The sequence below is a fragment of the Malurus melanocephalus genome, unplaced genomic scaffold (genome assembly GCF_030028575.1).
Source record: "Malurus melanocephalus ecotype Western Australia unplaced genomic scaffold, MMel_1.1 scaffold_48, whole genome shotgun sequence".
Taxonomy (NCBI): Eukaryota; Metazoa; Chordata; class Aves; order Passeriformes; family Maluridae; genus Malurus; species Malurus melanocephalus.
The window spans coordinates 2237340-2255022 of NW_026623280.1; the positions used below are offsets into that span (position 1 = coordinate 2237340).

At 36.2% G+C, this 17683-nt stretch overlaps 1 protein-coding gene across 2 annotated transcripts in view; it reads right to left on the reverse strand.

Moving 5' to 3' along the window:
• The window catches only part of USH2A (usherin), a 367630-nt gene that overhangs the window by 281968 nt on the left and 67979 nt on the right, over positions 1-17683 (reverse strand). For both annotated transcript variants that reach the window (XM_057365137.1, XM_057365136.1), the window contains exons 14-18: positions 13115-13278; positions 8968-9126; positions 5055-5549; positions 3189-3461; positions 777-934 (exon numbers count right to left, since the gene is read on the reverse strand). In XM_057365137.1, the coding sequence (XP_057221120.1) occupies positions 777-934; positions 3189-3461; positions 5055-5549; positions 8968-9126; positions 13115-13278 (1249 nt within the window). The remainder of the gene's footprint in view (positions 1-776; positions 935-3188; positions 3462-5054; positions 5550-8967; positions 9127-13114; positions 13279-17683) is intronic.

The following is a 17683-nucleotide window of genomic DNA, read 5'->3' on the forward strand; positions in this document are numbered from 1 at the left end:
GAATAAAGTGTAGCATTTCAGACAATTTCACTATCAGATTTTTTTTAGATGAAGAATCTTGCAAGACAGTGACCAAAAGCAATTGGCCTTTATGTATTGTTACAACAGCCCCAGGAACAGTGGTATCCCCACTTGATTGGCAAATAAACTGAGGCCCATCTGTGGTAATACCAAAAGACAAATTCAGCTCTCAGTGAGAAATACATTATGAAAGCACCAGATCCACTCTCACATTCTGATAACATATCATCTTTCTGCTCATTCTACGTCATCTGCTTTCAGCTGACTACTAATGCCATGATATTTTTTTACCAAACCCAGTCACTCACACATTACAACAGTATATTAGTGTCACATATTTTGACTTTCTAAATCTATTTTTTCTGGTATTTTAGGTTTCTCTACTTCAAAAATTAATCCAGATAAGTACCTTCGTAAGGAAAACCTAGATTCCTACAACATGACATGGCTTTATGCATATTAGCAAATCCTACAACAATACAGAAACAGTACATATAAATATCAAGGCAATTAAATGTTGTTGCACAATCTCATCCCTCCTAATCTTGAATCTCACCTGCTACTGAAAACAAGTCAGATCAGAAAAACAACTTAAAACATAAAAGTAGTGTGTAACATTGCCTCCAACTGGTAGGTGGAAAAGCTAGGTAAGAAAATGTACAACAAACCMGTGAAAAAATTCATCACAAGACATCAGGTTTTATCAATTTTATTATTACCAGTTAGTAAAAACTTAAAGTAACTAACAACAATACCTGGGAAAATGGTGGCAAGGACCTTTGTTCAGTCATCAAATTGATGCTATATCCCATCACTTCTCCTCTTGCTAAATTATCTTCAGGTTTTTCCCATGACACATTAAGGGAATGTGGTGAAAGAGGGACTACTGATGGAGATGGCATGAATGCTGGGGCTGAAATAAAGTTAAATTAATAATACTTGATAAATAAATGAGCAATATGTATAATGCAAGCTTCCTCATTGTACTTGTAGAAYACCATTTCAGACAATTATTTTTTTCCCTTACTAACCTTATTTTCAAGTCTAGCCAGAATTTGCACATTYTGTTAAGTGTCTCACTTATTCTCCTGTTTTCTACTCTGGATGGGAATGCAGAATAAAACTCTGCCTATGTCTTCAAAGAGCTACTAATCGACACTACAGTCCTATCCCCTGTAAGAGGTAAGAAAGTACATACAAATGAAAAGGTCTTGAAGAAAAACTTCATGCAACATGGGAAAAAACTGATAAAAGCAAAAAGTGTTCAATACTTCAACATCTTAAAAGCGATTCTGTTTGCTAGGCCAGTTTGAAATTAACATGTCTCTCACTTCTTACAGAACAGTTCCCCTGTCTTCCATAGTAAATCTGTTAAAGGATTGTTTGCACTGCAGTTAAATCCCCACCTGATTCCTCYGTAATAATAGGATACCAACCCATATAGCACTTCTGCTACATACAAACAACCACACTAATGGACCTCTTCCCAAATACAATTTAACACTTYAATGACACACAGTATTTAGGAACAGATAAGCACAAAGACTCATTTTGAAGTAGGAATTAGTATAGCCTGCTATTTTGCTGGAGCAAATGACTGAGGACATGATTTTTCAGCTAACACCAAACAAAAGCAYAAGTAAGGTAACAGAGATGTTTAATTGACAATCATAGGCTCTATCAGTCTGAAAACCATAGATTTCTGCTGAAAACATTGAAATAAATTGCTGATATTTCAAATAATATGTCAAGCAGCAAAGCCCTTTTGAAAACCTGAACAGAAGGGTCATGGTAAGAGAGGTTGCTAACCGCCTACACTTTGATAAAAAGGTGCCATATYATGACACTTGTCCTCTATCAAAGCACATGAAGAGTTGTAAGGAGTTAAAGAACACAGTWGGCTGTCTCAAACACTATTAAGGCCACAAGGACTTTGCCATGAGATAAGCACAGAAGAGAACGATGGGATGGCACTAACTCCAGGCCTGGTGGATGCGAGATCTGCTTTGACCATCCYGGTTAAAGCATCCAGACAAAATCTTCCTCTTCGGCAAACTGTGTCAAGAAGCAATCACTCATACGCAGAGCACAGGTCAAACACAGATCATCCCAAGTTATGGGACAGATGGCATTTGCAAACACCAACTCCTCTGAATATGCCTCCCTGGATACCTGGAATCTGGAATGTAAGATAAGCCACCACAGCAAGAACTTGAAATAAGATAAAGATGGTGCTACTACCCAGGTGTTATCTCAGACCTAGCTGGAGGTTAAAAAACATTGGGGAGAACAATGTATCACTGAAAATGGACACAAAGAATGCAAAATTTATGGGCCACAACAAAAGCTAACTTGGTAGCTGTGCTGAAATCAGTTCCAACTGGATAAAAGGTAATTCCATTGGGAGGTGATGACCACCAATTCATGGGCCATCAACCCAAGAAACCCACCAACTCAAGAGAAAGACTGAGCATTTGGACTAATTAGCATTAGAAGCAAGGGAATCATTTAACCAGCAGAGTAAGAGAACTGTGTAGCCAATGACTGTTAGTTCTTTTATTTGCTAAAATGTATAAATAGTGAAAAATTGTGAATGACCTCAGAACCGCCACTGAGAAGCCCAGGGGAAGAAGGACCAGCAGGACACTGCTGGATCTATGGATAGTAAATATCTTCTGTTTGATCACTCTCTCTCTCACCCCTTTCTTTTCTATTTCTTTTTACCTCTTCACCCATAATTATTGCTAAATAAAATCCATGTTATTGACTTCAGCATATGGTCTCATTTGTACCTTAATTTGGACAGAGGCTTCTCTCACTAATGAGGTCTTAGAAAAAGTTTCAAGCACTATACTCCTGAAAAGGTAACCCTCTCAAGTTCTTCAGATTGAAACACTGCTTGGTATATTTTGCAACCTGTTGTTTAAACTTAGGGTTAATTGACATGGGTTATTTTCCTCAACAAAATTATTTTATGGTGAAGAAGATGATTTTGCTTCATATGCTAAATTCTGAGATAATTTGACCTATTTCTTTAATTAGTTAAAAATGTGAATTTATACCTAGTCAACCATCACTAGACACATTTTATTGAAAAAAAATTAATACATGCTAATCTACTTTTTGCTGTTTATTTTATTTCTACCAGATAAATAACCATTGCTTACCAGCCTCTCCTGTTCGTCCTGACATCCAATCTGAAGATATGCTACCTGCCATGTTTACTGCTAGCACATAAAATTCATACTCTGTGAATGGTTCCAGATCAATGACTGTAGTACTGGTCTGTGGTGGAGCCAAGGCATTTTCATTCTGAGATTCCACAACTGGTTGGGGACTGAGCCATCCACTGCTTTGGAAAACACGAATTTCAGGAGGAAGAAAGTTCCCAGCTGATTTTAATTTTTTTCTCATGTAAAGTTCATATCTTATAATAATACCTAGAGGAAAAGGCCAGAAAAATTAAAAAAATTAAAAAATCTCCAAAATGAATTTTAGAGATTCCTGAAGTTGTACTACAATACCAACACTAACATATTTTATAAGCTATGAATGAATCAATTAAGTTCACAAAAAAAACAGCATTAGAAGATTTTAAAAATTTTCTGCTTTTTTTATCCACACAATCACTTTGGCATTTTCTGCATTACACTGATTATTTTTCACATCCCATTTTGGGATTAGAAAACAAATGGCTGGATTACAGTATGAGTTCACTACACTTCTTTTTTTTAAGACAATGAGAAGGGAACATTTGAGTGACATTTTAATGCCAACATTTTAGAAAATATTACTGGATAAGAGATACATGTGCATCATTTTTTTAACAATGCAAACTTATTTCATACACAGGAAGGCCTCACCACTCCAGGGGAAAAAAAAATCAACCAGTGTTATATTATGAAGCAATACATGATCTAGGCTGGATTGTAAAAGTAGTTTAACTATAGGATCCTAAGAAATCTGACCAGAGATTTCTTGCAAAGCCAGGAGATAATTACCATAAAATGTATATATTTGGGTCTGTACTCATGTAATAAACTGGAGAGATTGCTTGGGAGACAGAGCTTCTCTCTGTCATTGSAGAGATCAGGAAATCTGACCAGATTTCAAAACAAATATGAGAATATTGCTTAATATTCTGCCTGTGCTGGCCATGCATGCCACGGCTATGGACTGTGAGGAGTGTATGACACAGGGTGAGGTGCCAACAGCAAATATTATAACCAGCATTGTAGGAACTGCCCCTCACAAGTTATTCTTGTGTGGGCATTCTTCCTGTGTAATATGGAAATAGCTGGAAAATGAGATGCTCAAAGTGRAAGTTGAGCTCTCCATAGACAGATATCCATTTTGGGAACAGATCAAAATGACTGTTKTCACAGGCACAAATACTTGTGTTGATAAGTGAACTTGCACAAAACTCTATTTGTCATATATTAAGARATAGTTTTACCAAAAAAATCTGTGGTATCACAGAAGTATCCTACAACAGCTGTGTTCTCAGTTTCAAAAACCTAAAATACTATTACACAAGTTAGACCAGCAACTCTTGGCAATCACCTGATCCCTAACTAAGTTATACTGGTAATAGAATTGGCTACTGCACATGACGGATGGTTTCAAAAACAGACTTGTCTTGTTAATTCKTAAGATTTTTTTCTCCATAACTTTTATCTGCTTATTTATTTTTTGTCAAGCAGTATCCCCACATCTGTCTGAACTAGACAATCTGGCAAATTAGGAAAAAATTCATTTTACTGTAAATGTTAGATTATAAATGTGATTTTTGTTGCAGCAGATGCCACTGAGTACTAAATCCTGGACCCAATAGTCAGTGGATTTCCAGACTCCAGAAGAACAAAACACAGACTCAGAGCATACTTTTAATGATAAATAGGCAAATTAGTAAAATGCCTTACTTAGTTTCTCAGTTTATGGCACAAGGATAAGGATATTTTAATGAGATTTGAGGAAATGTTGCTTTTCCCTTGAAAAGACTTTGACTGACAAAAGCAAACAGAATGTCCTACCATTTGGTTTCTCAGGTGGTGACCATTCCACAGCCAGTTCTGTCGAGCTGAGGGTTTCTACAGTCGGTGGGTGTAGCCCTTCCGGAGGAGCTTGTGCAGTAACTACSGTTACTGGCTGGCTCTTTAGGCAGCCTCCACTTGTGCAAGCTTCCACAGAAAAAACATACTTTGTAAATGGAATGAGGTTCCAAATAATTGCTGAAGTCTTTAAGCCTTCATACTGACCACAAGGCTGAAGATCAGCTGAGCTAGTACAAGTCAAAATGTATTTCTCTATAGGTCCAGAGTTATTGGAGATGCTTGTCCAGTAAAGTAAAACAGAGTGGTGACTAACAGGAAAGACAGGATTTAAGTCCAAGCTTCCTATAGGTGTCCCAGATTTTGTTCTGTACATCACTGAGTCACTTCTTGTAAAACCATGAACATTGCTGGCTTGGACATAATAGGAATAGAGGGTATATGGAGCTAGCATGGTATCGGTGAAGGTCTGAACGCCTGAAACAGACAGGTGAGAAGAAAACTTGATCAGTCTAAGACATTAAAAATAATTTTCATTTCTACACCTAAAGTCTGTCCAGCTCAAAGCTAAGACATATTTACGCCTGTTCACATGCTCTTCTTGAGATTATAAGCATTGCAACTTTTCAAATTACTTTACCACAGGAAAAAAACTCCCCTTTACCCCTTATTACCTTCCACTGCATATCAGCATCACTAGAGAAATAATTTTTCCACTGAACTTCTCCTAGTTCCTGCTTTAATCATGAAGATTAATACAATTATCTTCTCATTCCTCTTTTCCATGAAAATAATTATTTCAAATGTAAATTAACATCAATACTAGTGAATATGATTTAGAAAAAAACCCAAACCATTGTGCAAATTTTCAGACCTCTGTTTTTGATTAATTTGATGGCATGAGACCAAATATTTCAACTTTGTGTGCTTTCACTTCCTCACTTCTACAACAGTGTTTAATATCTCATTTGTAAAGCATTTGATCTTGTATGAGAAGTGAAACAAAAGTGCAAATAATTATTAAAAAGGTACATACAAACCCTATATTTACCTTCCTCACCCCTTCCTTCCATTATTCTCAGTTAGCTTTTTAGCATCCTTTTAGTACCATTGGCCACTAATAGCTCCTGTGCATATCTCAGAAGCAGTTACACATCTCAATCAGTGCAGCACAGTATGAAGGTATGGACAACCACACCGCCATACATTCTTTTCCTTAAAAATTAGTGAACAKTGAGCAATATATTACATGTCAGAGCACAAATACTCATAGACTTTTTCAAAGCAAATGAAGAGGATGCAGATATTGCTACATCCTCTCTGTATATCTGCACTGTCAAGCCAGCCCTGAATACAGTTTAAAGAAGAGGAGCACAAAATTCTGAGTATTGCTAGGTATTCAACTTTTGACACTGCAGCACAAAAGCAGGAATTGCTTACAGTACTTCAATTCCCTACAATGATCACAGAACTGTAGCTGGAATCAATAATGAGTCCAGGTTTTGTCATCTTCGGGTCTTGCAAACCATGGTACTTCAGGCAGGGCTGGAGAACAACTCTGCCAGCTGAACAGTGGCTACTGGCAGAAGATGCAGCAGGATGTCCCCCTGCACCCAGCACTGGTGAGGCCACACYTCAAATCGTGCCCCATTCTGAGCCACTCACTGCAAGGAAGACATTTAGGGGTTGGAGCGAGTCCAGAAAAGGGCTAYAGAGCTGGTGAAGGGTCTGGAGCAGCTGAGGGAGCTGGGAGTGTTCAGTCTGGAGAAAAGGAAGCTCAGGAGAGACCTTACCACTCTTCAACTCCCTGGAAGGAGACTGTAGCCATGTGAGGGTCAGGCTATTCTCTCAAGCCACAGGTGACAGAACAAGAGGAAATGACCTCAAATTGCATTAGAGGAGATTTGATATTTGGCATTAGGAGATTAGATACTAGGAAAGAGTGGTCAGGCTTTGAAATGAGCTGCCTGGCAGAGTGGTAGAACCAAGATGTCTGGAAGTGTTTTACGAAGGGCAGAGGTAGCACTTGGGGACATGGTTTAGTGGTGCCATGACAGTGCCAGGTAAACCATTTGATTCAATGATCTTAGCAKTCTTTTCCACTCTTCATGAGTTTATGATTTTGTATTTAGTTACATTTATAAGTAATTAGAACTAACTTGATTTGGAGTTTGAATTGTTAGTAACTYTGGGTGTTTGTTCACATTTTAGAGTAAGTAGTTAATTTTACCCTCAAGAAAAAGATTGTTCTGGGAAACCTGAGGCTAAGGTTTTCCAGAGCAGTTAAGAAAATATTGTTTTAATTGGGCTTTCTGCAGTACCAGCATCCAMGTCACCATGCTGATTCAAAAGATTATTCTTAATTTTCCCTGGGAAGTTCAATGTTTATAAAACTCTCATGTAGCCATAAGATAACATTGATCCAGTTATACTCTCAGCTCATAAGCATTACAAATTACATACTATACTAAGAAAAAAAAGTTATGAAAAACGTTTTGTCAGCATTAACAATGTATTTTTGATATTCGGACACTAGCAGATAATTTCATAATTCTAATTAGGGGGATTTCCAGGAAATGTMAAAAATGTCTTTTGAAACCAAATCAATATTTTCAAGAAGATAATGTTTTGTTAAATAGAACCATGCTAATGTCTCATTATCCAGCTAAATACATCCAGATTTTGTTTCCTACAAAGTACGTAGGTAGTACAATGAAATAATATCCTCAACAATGCACTGTTTCAAGTACTTTACTAAACAGATTTACAACAATGAAGTATCATAGCATTTCTTTTGAAATTAATTCACATATTTACTAAAGTTAGGCCACTAAACCAAATTAAGGAGTTGGAATATCATCTATTTGTTCTCTAAATTTTTTGAAACGTTTCTTTCTCTCAATCAATCCCATGCTTACATGGGGTCACATACCTTTGCCCATGTAAGTACTGTAGAGTGCCCAAATTCACAATATAAGCCATATAGTAATGAACTGTGATACTGCAGCATGAACCAAAACATAGAAATATGAGGTATATTCCAAAAGATCTGTGCTTCCATTCAAAAATGGCCTTTTTTTTTCCTTCCCTTCAGGCTACACATCAACAATTAGAGAGACTGAACTTCTGCAAAACATTAATGCTGCATTGGTAAGAAACTGCAACAAACTGAAGAAGGTCCTAGAACAGAGGTCAAACCTTAGTGGCATTAAACACACCCATCCTCCTAAAAAAAGCCACTTGTGCCATGTATACATACAAACAGTATCCAAATCCATCTCCTTTTCTTTGATAAGTGGATCGATATTAGCACAAAATGGCCTTTTCAGCTTGGACAGAGTGTCGAATCCTTTAGGACTGCCTTCTGAGGATCCCTTGGCAAGCCTTAGCATGAGAGAAGTGGTACTGCTAAAGACAAACCAGGAGCTACACTGATAGATTAACAGAAGGTGCTAAAAGTTAGAGGCCACAAAAAGCTTTCCAATCTGTTAACAGTTTAAAACCAGGAAGATGAAAAAAGAAATTTAAGCACATTATGGTCTCTTCTGTTCACCCTAATTCTTTATCTGTGACTTTGACTCTTAGGTTTTGGCATCTGTGTATATAAAACAAATACTTCTGGTAAGTCAATTTTAAAGTTTTTCAATTTAAAAARTAAAATAATTATCTGCCATTTTGGGTGATTCCATTTGCCAGATTTTAGACTCRGGTATTCATTTCTTTCAAGAAAAATTAATAACACAGAACACTAACTCATAAAAGAAAAACAGGACAATGTATTCAAAACCACAGAGAACAATAATGAGAGAAATGAGAAATAGCTAAGAAATATCACACGTATATATAGACACATACATACACACAAATACAAAAACTTTGATGTCACCTTACTTACTGTAAGGATGGTAGTCTTCCGTTGTATAAATTTCTTCCTCATCCCTATASAGCTGGTAAATAAGCCTGTTAGAATTTGGAGAGTCGGGGGAACTCCATGAAAGRTTGATAACAGAGGAATTGAAAACTTCTCCTGTAGGAGGAGGTTGCTGGAAAGGAGCTAAAACATACACAAAAACTGAGGATGTAAAAATGAAGGTAATCAATGATCACACAAATTTAAAGAAAAATGCAAAGAAACCACTAAGCTTTCTTCACCAAAAAGACCTGGTCAGCTTGGTCAGCAGGGCAGGACACTGACAGACTAAACCAATCCATCCAAATGCTCTCCAACAAAGATTTTTATCCAGGAAACAAGTGTATATATTTCAACAAATGATGAACAAGCTTAATCCCCTTTCCCAGCCCAAAATAAAGCAAGTGTTCTTCAAACACTCCTTTTTTTTGTTCCAATGTATTTCAAACCTCTATAAAACAAGAACATATTTATCTGGTTACATTATTGAAGTTTCTAGTTCAATTAGGACTTATTTTTTCAGAGGATTCATTCCATTTTAGCATGGACCAGGCATGACTTCCTCTAATAGAATACAAATGAAAAGCCCAACTAAGTACACATTTTACTGAAGTGTTAAAATAAGCTTATTTAATATGATAAAATCAGAAAAACATAAAGAGAGACATTTTGAAGTTTACTTAGGCAATTAACTACCATTTGCTTCCAGTGAAATTAAAACCCATGAGAGCAAGGTAGCCAACATTTTAAGAAATATTTTAAGAAATCAGTTTGACACGCTTATTTACCAAAATACGCCRCTGCTACCATCTCCATTAACTTTGAAAAATGCGCTACTTAATTGCACTAGTATCAAAAAGAGAAAAACAAACTTGAAGTTCAAAGGCCAGGTGCCTCRTATTTTAAGAAAGCTAATTCAAAGTCCCTCCTAGATCTGTTTTGTAATCCAAATGTGTGATAATGGTCCTTCCTAAGATAATAGCTAATACTCAGAAATTTTATCTTCATAGACATACACATGCTGACATAAACATATTTTTTATGGATGGACTCAATTATCTCAAAGGTCCTTTCCAACCTAGATAATTGTATGATTCTATATTTCTGTTACTATTCAGGTCAGAGCATGAGTCCATATCTTGGTGTAGGATCTCCARTAAGACAGTGATACTGAGGAAAGCCCCGCCTTACACCGTGCATTAGCACAGAACATTAGACTGCTCTGTTTTGGCAGACAGTAACTGCTACAACTCAAAGACAGACTGTTCCATTTCCCCATTCTCTTCACCAAGGGAGAATGGATCTAGAGGAAAAAATATTGCTCAAGGAATGAGAATAGCCCCGGTCAGTACAGAAATCAGCACATGGAGTAAGCTACCAGGAGCTGGATTCAGAACCACCCAATTACTGTCCCCCCCAACATTAAGTATTATAGGAGGACATCAAGATCAGAAACATGGATTTTCTTTTYTATAAACTATAATCTTCTTCATTATGTGGATATTTGCTTAATAACACCAAAAATTAAYTACTAAAATCTGTTCAGCCAAGCTAACAGGAGACAAGAAGCAAAGAATGAAGTTGCAGACAGAAAACGTCACGAAGATCTCAAGTCACACAATCGATAGATGTAGAGAYTTACGCCAAAATCAGTGGGCCATGCTATATACATATCTTTAATACAAATCTAGAAAGTGAGATGAAGCTCTTTCTTTAGAGTAAGATAATGAAAAGCCCTGCTTCTACTGCAGTCTCTCAGCCAAGAAATAGCACAAAATATTTCTAGAATTTATTGGATTGAACAGAACATATAATCGTTACTTCCCTTTAAAAAGCATAGACTGTTTTGCTGCCCATCTGGAGCTTTTCAATTCATCTCATTTAGGAAATAAATGTATGCTAAAGTGTCTACAGGAGTAAAGTTTGAGAATCATAGGAAACAAGTGCTCCTAAATCCTGACGTCTAAATGGCATTTAAAAAAAAATATCTCCAGGTAATACATACTTTCAAGACCTGAGCAATCACAGAAATTTATCAGCACCACCTTCATTCTCCACTGGCAGACTCACCCTATTGCATATTGCTTCCATATGTTTGCTGGTTTGAATTTAAAATATGTAAGAGAAGTACTGTTTTGCACATTTTTGTGCAGCATCTAAGATATTTCTAGGTAGAAAAAAASATCTTTTATTTAAAGAACACCAGTTGGACAGTGACAGCAAGTTATRTTTGTTTCCCTTGGCAAAGACTTATAACCAGTAATGAATGTGTCAACAAAATACTGCTCTGCAATGAAAATAACCACAAATGCCAAGCCAGGCAAAGCTCCATATGTGTGCAACAAGTCCAAATATTTTGGTAAGAATTRCCTAAATACTTCAATTGCTATATCCTTTATGTCCAGAAGAGGACTCCGCTTGTCATTTAGAATACTGCCTGATGTACTTCTATCTAATGAAAATCTATTACATTATTTATCTATGTTATACTATTATTAATCAATTTTATAGTTGTATTGCTATTGACCTTTATTCAATGTGTATCCCAACACAAATAAGTAGGTTGGCTTATGTTTGTAAAGCACTTTGAAGATGAACAGCATCATCAAAGTGCCATGTATTATTATTATTACACATTCAGTTGAAACATCTTACATTTTTAAAAGAAACAACGAGCCAATCAACTGCCTGAACATTGAATAGATACTGTGCCTTCTACAGAAGAGTATGGGGAAAAGCAAAGCAAAACTATTTAAATACTTCCAAACTTTGAGGAAAGCTAAAAAAATTGATCTTTAAAAACATATCAGTTTCTTTATGATAATCATTTATAATGCTGTGCATTCAACAATGCATATTATTTGAAATTCAACAGATTTACAATGAACTGCTATTGAAGTGAGAGCTGCTCTATCTGTAAACACTTTGTGCATTTACATCTCTGCTGGCAAATCTATAGCGTTCACAGTTATGAATATCATACAAATACCTATGCAGAACACACAAAGAAATACTTTTTTGAAGGAGGATCCAGAAACACATTCCAGAGATAACTTGGGGCTGTCCAACCCCCTGTTGGTGCATTACACATGGCTACCTGAGCTAGCTGTCACAGCATGACCAGTGTGGCCATTATTGAGTCTGCTGGCAGAAATGTCCAATTTGTATCTGCAAAGTTCCTCCCTCACTGCTAACAGGACTTCCAAGACTGGGCTGTTAAYTGTTATGGCAGTAAGATGGGCCACCAAAATGTTACACAGCTTTTACAGACTTTGCTGAGGTCCTTTGACATTGCATAGCGTGATGCCCTCCAAACCCATGTCTGAACATTCATCCAAAGGCTTACTCAGTTCTCTTATGGCATATACTTCTGCCTTTTCTTCTTTTCTTTCGTCTTCCTGCCAGCTTAGACATTGTGTGCTGGTGATCAAATCTAAATATTTAGATTTAATAATTTAATTTAATAATTACAACTTAAAGGCTAAAATTGTGCCACTGCTTCATATCCAGATGTTCCATTGCAATTTGTTTCATTACAATTCATGATTTGATCCTCAAGATAGCTGTAGCCCCACCCCACACACACCGATTTATGATGCTCTGTTACATCACGGCACAGATTTTCCCAAACTGACTGAGAAAGCACCCCAGGTGGAAAAAGGCAAAGCTACATTGCATTGAGAAGATTTTGAATTAATCACCAGGAGCAGGTTTTCAAGAGCCATTTTGTTCTTCAGACCTTCTGAAGGCAGGTGACCCTGTGGAAGGCCAGAAATGGGGGCTAAGCTGTGAGTTGTACAAATGCCATTGCATYAATGTGACTTCATGTGACTAAAAGGTGAGCTCTGGATTGGTCACTACAGAGAAATTGTACAAGGGAGGTATGGTTTGTGACTTCTCTCCTGGGTTAGACTGCAAGCATAAAGTGTGCATGATATGAAGGATTCTGTACATCTCACTAGAAAACCATCCTAACATACAGTGAAAATCACCCAAACTTCAGTGGCCTTTATTTGGGGGTAGGGAGGGAATAAACCCCAGCTTTAGGACTGCTGACCCAATTCAATACCCACTAAATCAATAAAAATTTTTAATGTGAAAGAAATGCTTTTAAGACCTAACATCCACTTACTTTTACTGCAGCCAAATAGGTTGTGGACATCCAAATTACTAGCATCGGGAACACAGTTGTCACATTTCAAGCCAGTTACAAATTGTTTACAAAGACACTGTCCAGTAACAAGATGACAAGTCCCACTAATGGCTCCTGCAGGATGACAATTACAGTGCTGACATCTAYAAACAAAAACAAATCAAGGAAGTGATCAACACACATCAACACTTCAGTTAAGCACAGTAGGGTTTTGTTTAAAAGATTCTTGGGTAACATAATTAAAACATCATAAACAGTTCAGTAGTCTGAAACAGAGCGGAAAATTTTTAGTCTGATTTTAAAAACTTTAAAAAAAAAGTGCCCAGTATAAAAATAAATATTTCACTGTCAGAATAATATTTTGATTTATATAAAAATGGCTTAGAATTAAAGAGCTTTTATACATATTGATCCACACACAAACTGGATAATAATGTTTGGTAATAACCACATTATGCACTCAATCCTGCACCCTTATTCACACAACGTTTCTTGAGAGCTGCAGAGTTCAGTGATAGATATGTAACCAGTTGAAGAGGTTTCTGCCCAAAATATGCAACCTTAAACCTCGGAGGAATCTAGGTTTTAGTTGGGGAAAAAAAAAAAAAAAAAAAACTTGTCCACAAAGGGGACTTGAAGCTGTGACTTAAGGAGAATAAATGGTAACCAAAACTGGGAGAAAAATCTTCAGATTATAACAGTGACAGGAAATAAAACAGCATATATATGAATATTATAACAGAAGGAACAATTTCTTTGCAGCCTGAAGGACAAACCTGGACATAACCACAGAGAATAATTAATTAAAAAGAACCAAAAAATTAAAAATATTGCTATCACACAAATGCCACACTTCARTTCTGTAAATCTCTCTGGCATCAGTAGAATATTTTCAGATGAACTTATGCTTTGGCTTTTTCATGTGAACCCTCTCGTGATCAATTTGCTCTTCACTTGATACACTATTTCCACACTGACATTCATTCATAGCATGAATACCAAAGTCASACTGTGCACATATTCAAAGAGCCAAACTTGCCAGAAATTAAGCAAATTTCTACAAATACTCTTATGCTACCCATTGCAATACTGACTGCCATTATTACTCATAACAAAGTCAACAATGGCAAATAAAACTTCATGCTTTAGATTGTAATTTCACTACATTTTAATTGTGCAAACTAAAGGAGTTCAGAGGAAAAAACACAGTCTGGGAGACAAGTGGGAAGGTACACTGCAGCTAAAACATACAGGGAAGTAAGTCTACACTTCATGTCCCCTGGACCCGAGCTGGAAAAGTCCAATTCTCAGGCACAAGCAACAAGAGGCTCAAGGGARTTTCAAACACCTCCAAATGCCAGGTCCCAAGGTGATGAAGCMGCAAAAAGACACCAGAGAAATGCAAGGCAGTCATGCTATGTCCCCTTTAATCTGCTAGCCCTGAGACGAGACAAGTCAATTTATATTTGGCTGATCTTTCCTTGGCCAGTTTCACCAGATCCGAGGAAATATGTGGTGGTCCCTTTACACAAGTTACTTTGCCATTTTCACAATCACCACCATCATACCTCGGTCTATACCACCTATGTATATAAAAGCAGAAATAAAACTGAGTTGATATATGTTAGAGGTATCAACTTTTTAAGGCAAGGGAGAGAGGAAAGGAAGGTGGAAACTATTTTCACATTAGGACACTAAAATTCAGGTCAATAATCAGTGAAATGGGCATTAAATGTGACAGATTTTTAAGCAAGCTTAAGAAAACTCTYCACATACATTTTCTGCCTATCGCACAGTTCTCTGTATTAGAGTTCCTTAACTCCACAGCAGCTTGTGCTGTGTGATCTCCTGGGGAATCATTCAACACCCTTAAAAAGGCTGATAAAAGCTAAAGCTGCAAAATAAGCTGCAAATTTGTTTTATGGACTAATATCCTTTTGAGAATAAATAGAATACATTCTCTCTTGGAAACCACTATACTGTAGCTTGGTCTCTTTTACAGTAAAGAGAAAAGGGCAATTTTTTCAAAAATCTTTTCATCTATAGGACAGTGCATCCAAATCCCCCTTTAAATAAAGGTTTTGTTTAGAGTATTTTAACATCATGACTAAAAACTCAGTTTATTTACAAAAAAAAAGAAAAAAGACAGACATAATTAGTTGCTCAGTAAGAGAGCATTTTATTATTATTTCATTACATGATGAAGTTTAGTGTGGGGGGTGTTAACAAAAGTTTCACAATAGATAAACAGGGAAAGAAAAGCTTCTCTTATTGTTGCTGTATGTTATTGCATCTGTTATAAATAAGTCTCATCACAATCATTCACACATGACAATCAAACTCAATACACATACAGTCACAGTGATAGCTCTTAGCCTGGCAAGGTGGGGCTGTTTCTTTCTGGTTTTGGATTTTTTRCCCAGGAGAAGAGTAGGCTCCCCACCTTCACCTATACTGAATAGATATTCCAGATCCTGCAAATAACAGCATATATTTAATCATATTCTGCTCCATGGGATTACACATTATTTCTGTGTAATCATGTGCATCATTTTTTTAACCTGCAGAAAACGAGAACTGGATTTGTTGTTAGGCATAGTTCATGCTTTTTGGTCAGAGTTAAGGATTCAGTCAATTAAGGATTTTTAAAAAAAATCCAATTCTTTAAAAAGAGAAGCAACTTTTAATCATGTAAGAAACATTTTCAGTATTCTCGCTAAATGCTACTTGTTCAAGGTACTCCGAGTCAAATACATTTGAGTTTTATTAAAACAGAATTATATATAATCAAGGAAAACAGACTTTTAAAACATGGAAAGAGAAATGTCATGCCAAGATGAATTGCAATATTGATTTTCTGAGGATAAATGGTTTTTGTAATATTAATATAGAGAAACCTTTATTACATTGACTCTCTAGGTGCAGTTAGAGCCTCTCCAGCAATCTGTTTAAAATCTTCATTTTTCATCCTTATGGGAAAACCTCACTTGCTAAATGGATTTCATAAACAGCAATCTGTCAAGATATATATATAAATAGATAAACAATTTGTGATGTTCATTGACCAGTTCGTTATAGTAAACAATACAGAGGTAAAGCATTTCTAATGTGTACAGATGCCCACAGCCATTACAGATCTGCTCAGACTGCTGCAAACACCAGTATTTCCAATCCTTTAACTGCCAAGAAAATTTTCCTGCTTCATGAACTGAAATGCATTAAAGAATATGGAGTTCCTGTTTTATCTCAAAAACACCACAAAATAAATCAGCTCGCATATATATTCCTCAGAGTGGGAGAATTTTAAAGCCTCACAATCTCTGTGTATCACAACTCTTGTTTCTTTTGTGCTATTGTGCAAAGACAGATATGTCTTTGCCACTGCAGATAGCTCACATCCTTTTTTGTTCTTAAAAGACACTTGGAGCAAGGATGGCTTAAATGACCTGGCAACTTTATGGAGAAAGAAAAAGCATATTACTGTTTTTATGAAGAYATTAACAGTTAAAGAAATGGAATAAAATAGATTAACAAATAAAGAGCTGCATAATCATTTTCAGTGGATAAAAGTTTCTGCCCGTGGAACAGAGGTACATTGCCCAAGAAGACAACAATGAAAAGGGAGCCAAGAAAATGCAACACAAGTTAATCATGTTAATGTACTACTGGAGTAGTCATCAATACTGCCATGAGGATTAACTAGTATTAAGGCATTAAAGACAACTCACCATAAAATTCCAGAACTCTAAAAACTTTCTTTACAACAAAGTCTGGATATATATCATTTATATTTTCACATTTTGAATTTCAAAAGACAGGTTAAAATACAGGCATTTGAAAGCCAGTATTTCYTTCAGAAAAGCTATTGCTTAGCACAAGTGTGCTAAAACTGAGGAGCAGGGGAAGAATCTATTTCAAGTAACTAAAAAAAGAGTATCATTAATAATAAGGAAAATATATTTCAAAGGGAACTTTAATATTACACAGATTCTATTTCTCACCATTAGAAATGACAGGAAGTGAAAATAGGAAGTCTTTATTCCTACAGATTACTTTATGGCCATTAGCAGATGCCTCTGTGACCCAAAACAGTAAAAAATAATTTWAAAAATCTCCTAATGAGTGACAGTAACATWAAAGTTAAAGTGAAAAATCTGCAGAATAATGTCAAATATATGCAAGATGACACTGATAATCACTGCCTAAAAGCATGTCTACCCCACACTAGCTGGGGGAGAGGAGMAGAGGGAGGGGAATGTAGATTTTGYTTCTGCCTGTGGTAAGTGGTTTGGGTTTTTTTAAAGGCAAAAATACCAAATAAAACAATTTAACACMATTAGTCTTCATGAAAAGACGATAGCATAAGAGCTGTGCAATCTTTCGACAATAATTAAAAAGGAAATTGAGATTGTGAGAACTAGTCAAGAAAGATGATCCTGGTAAAGAAAGATAGAGCAAYAGTTGAAATAACAGTGCACTATATAAATATGTTTTCCCTTTATAATCCAGGGAATCCAAACAATTCCATTATATTTAAAGACCTCAGAC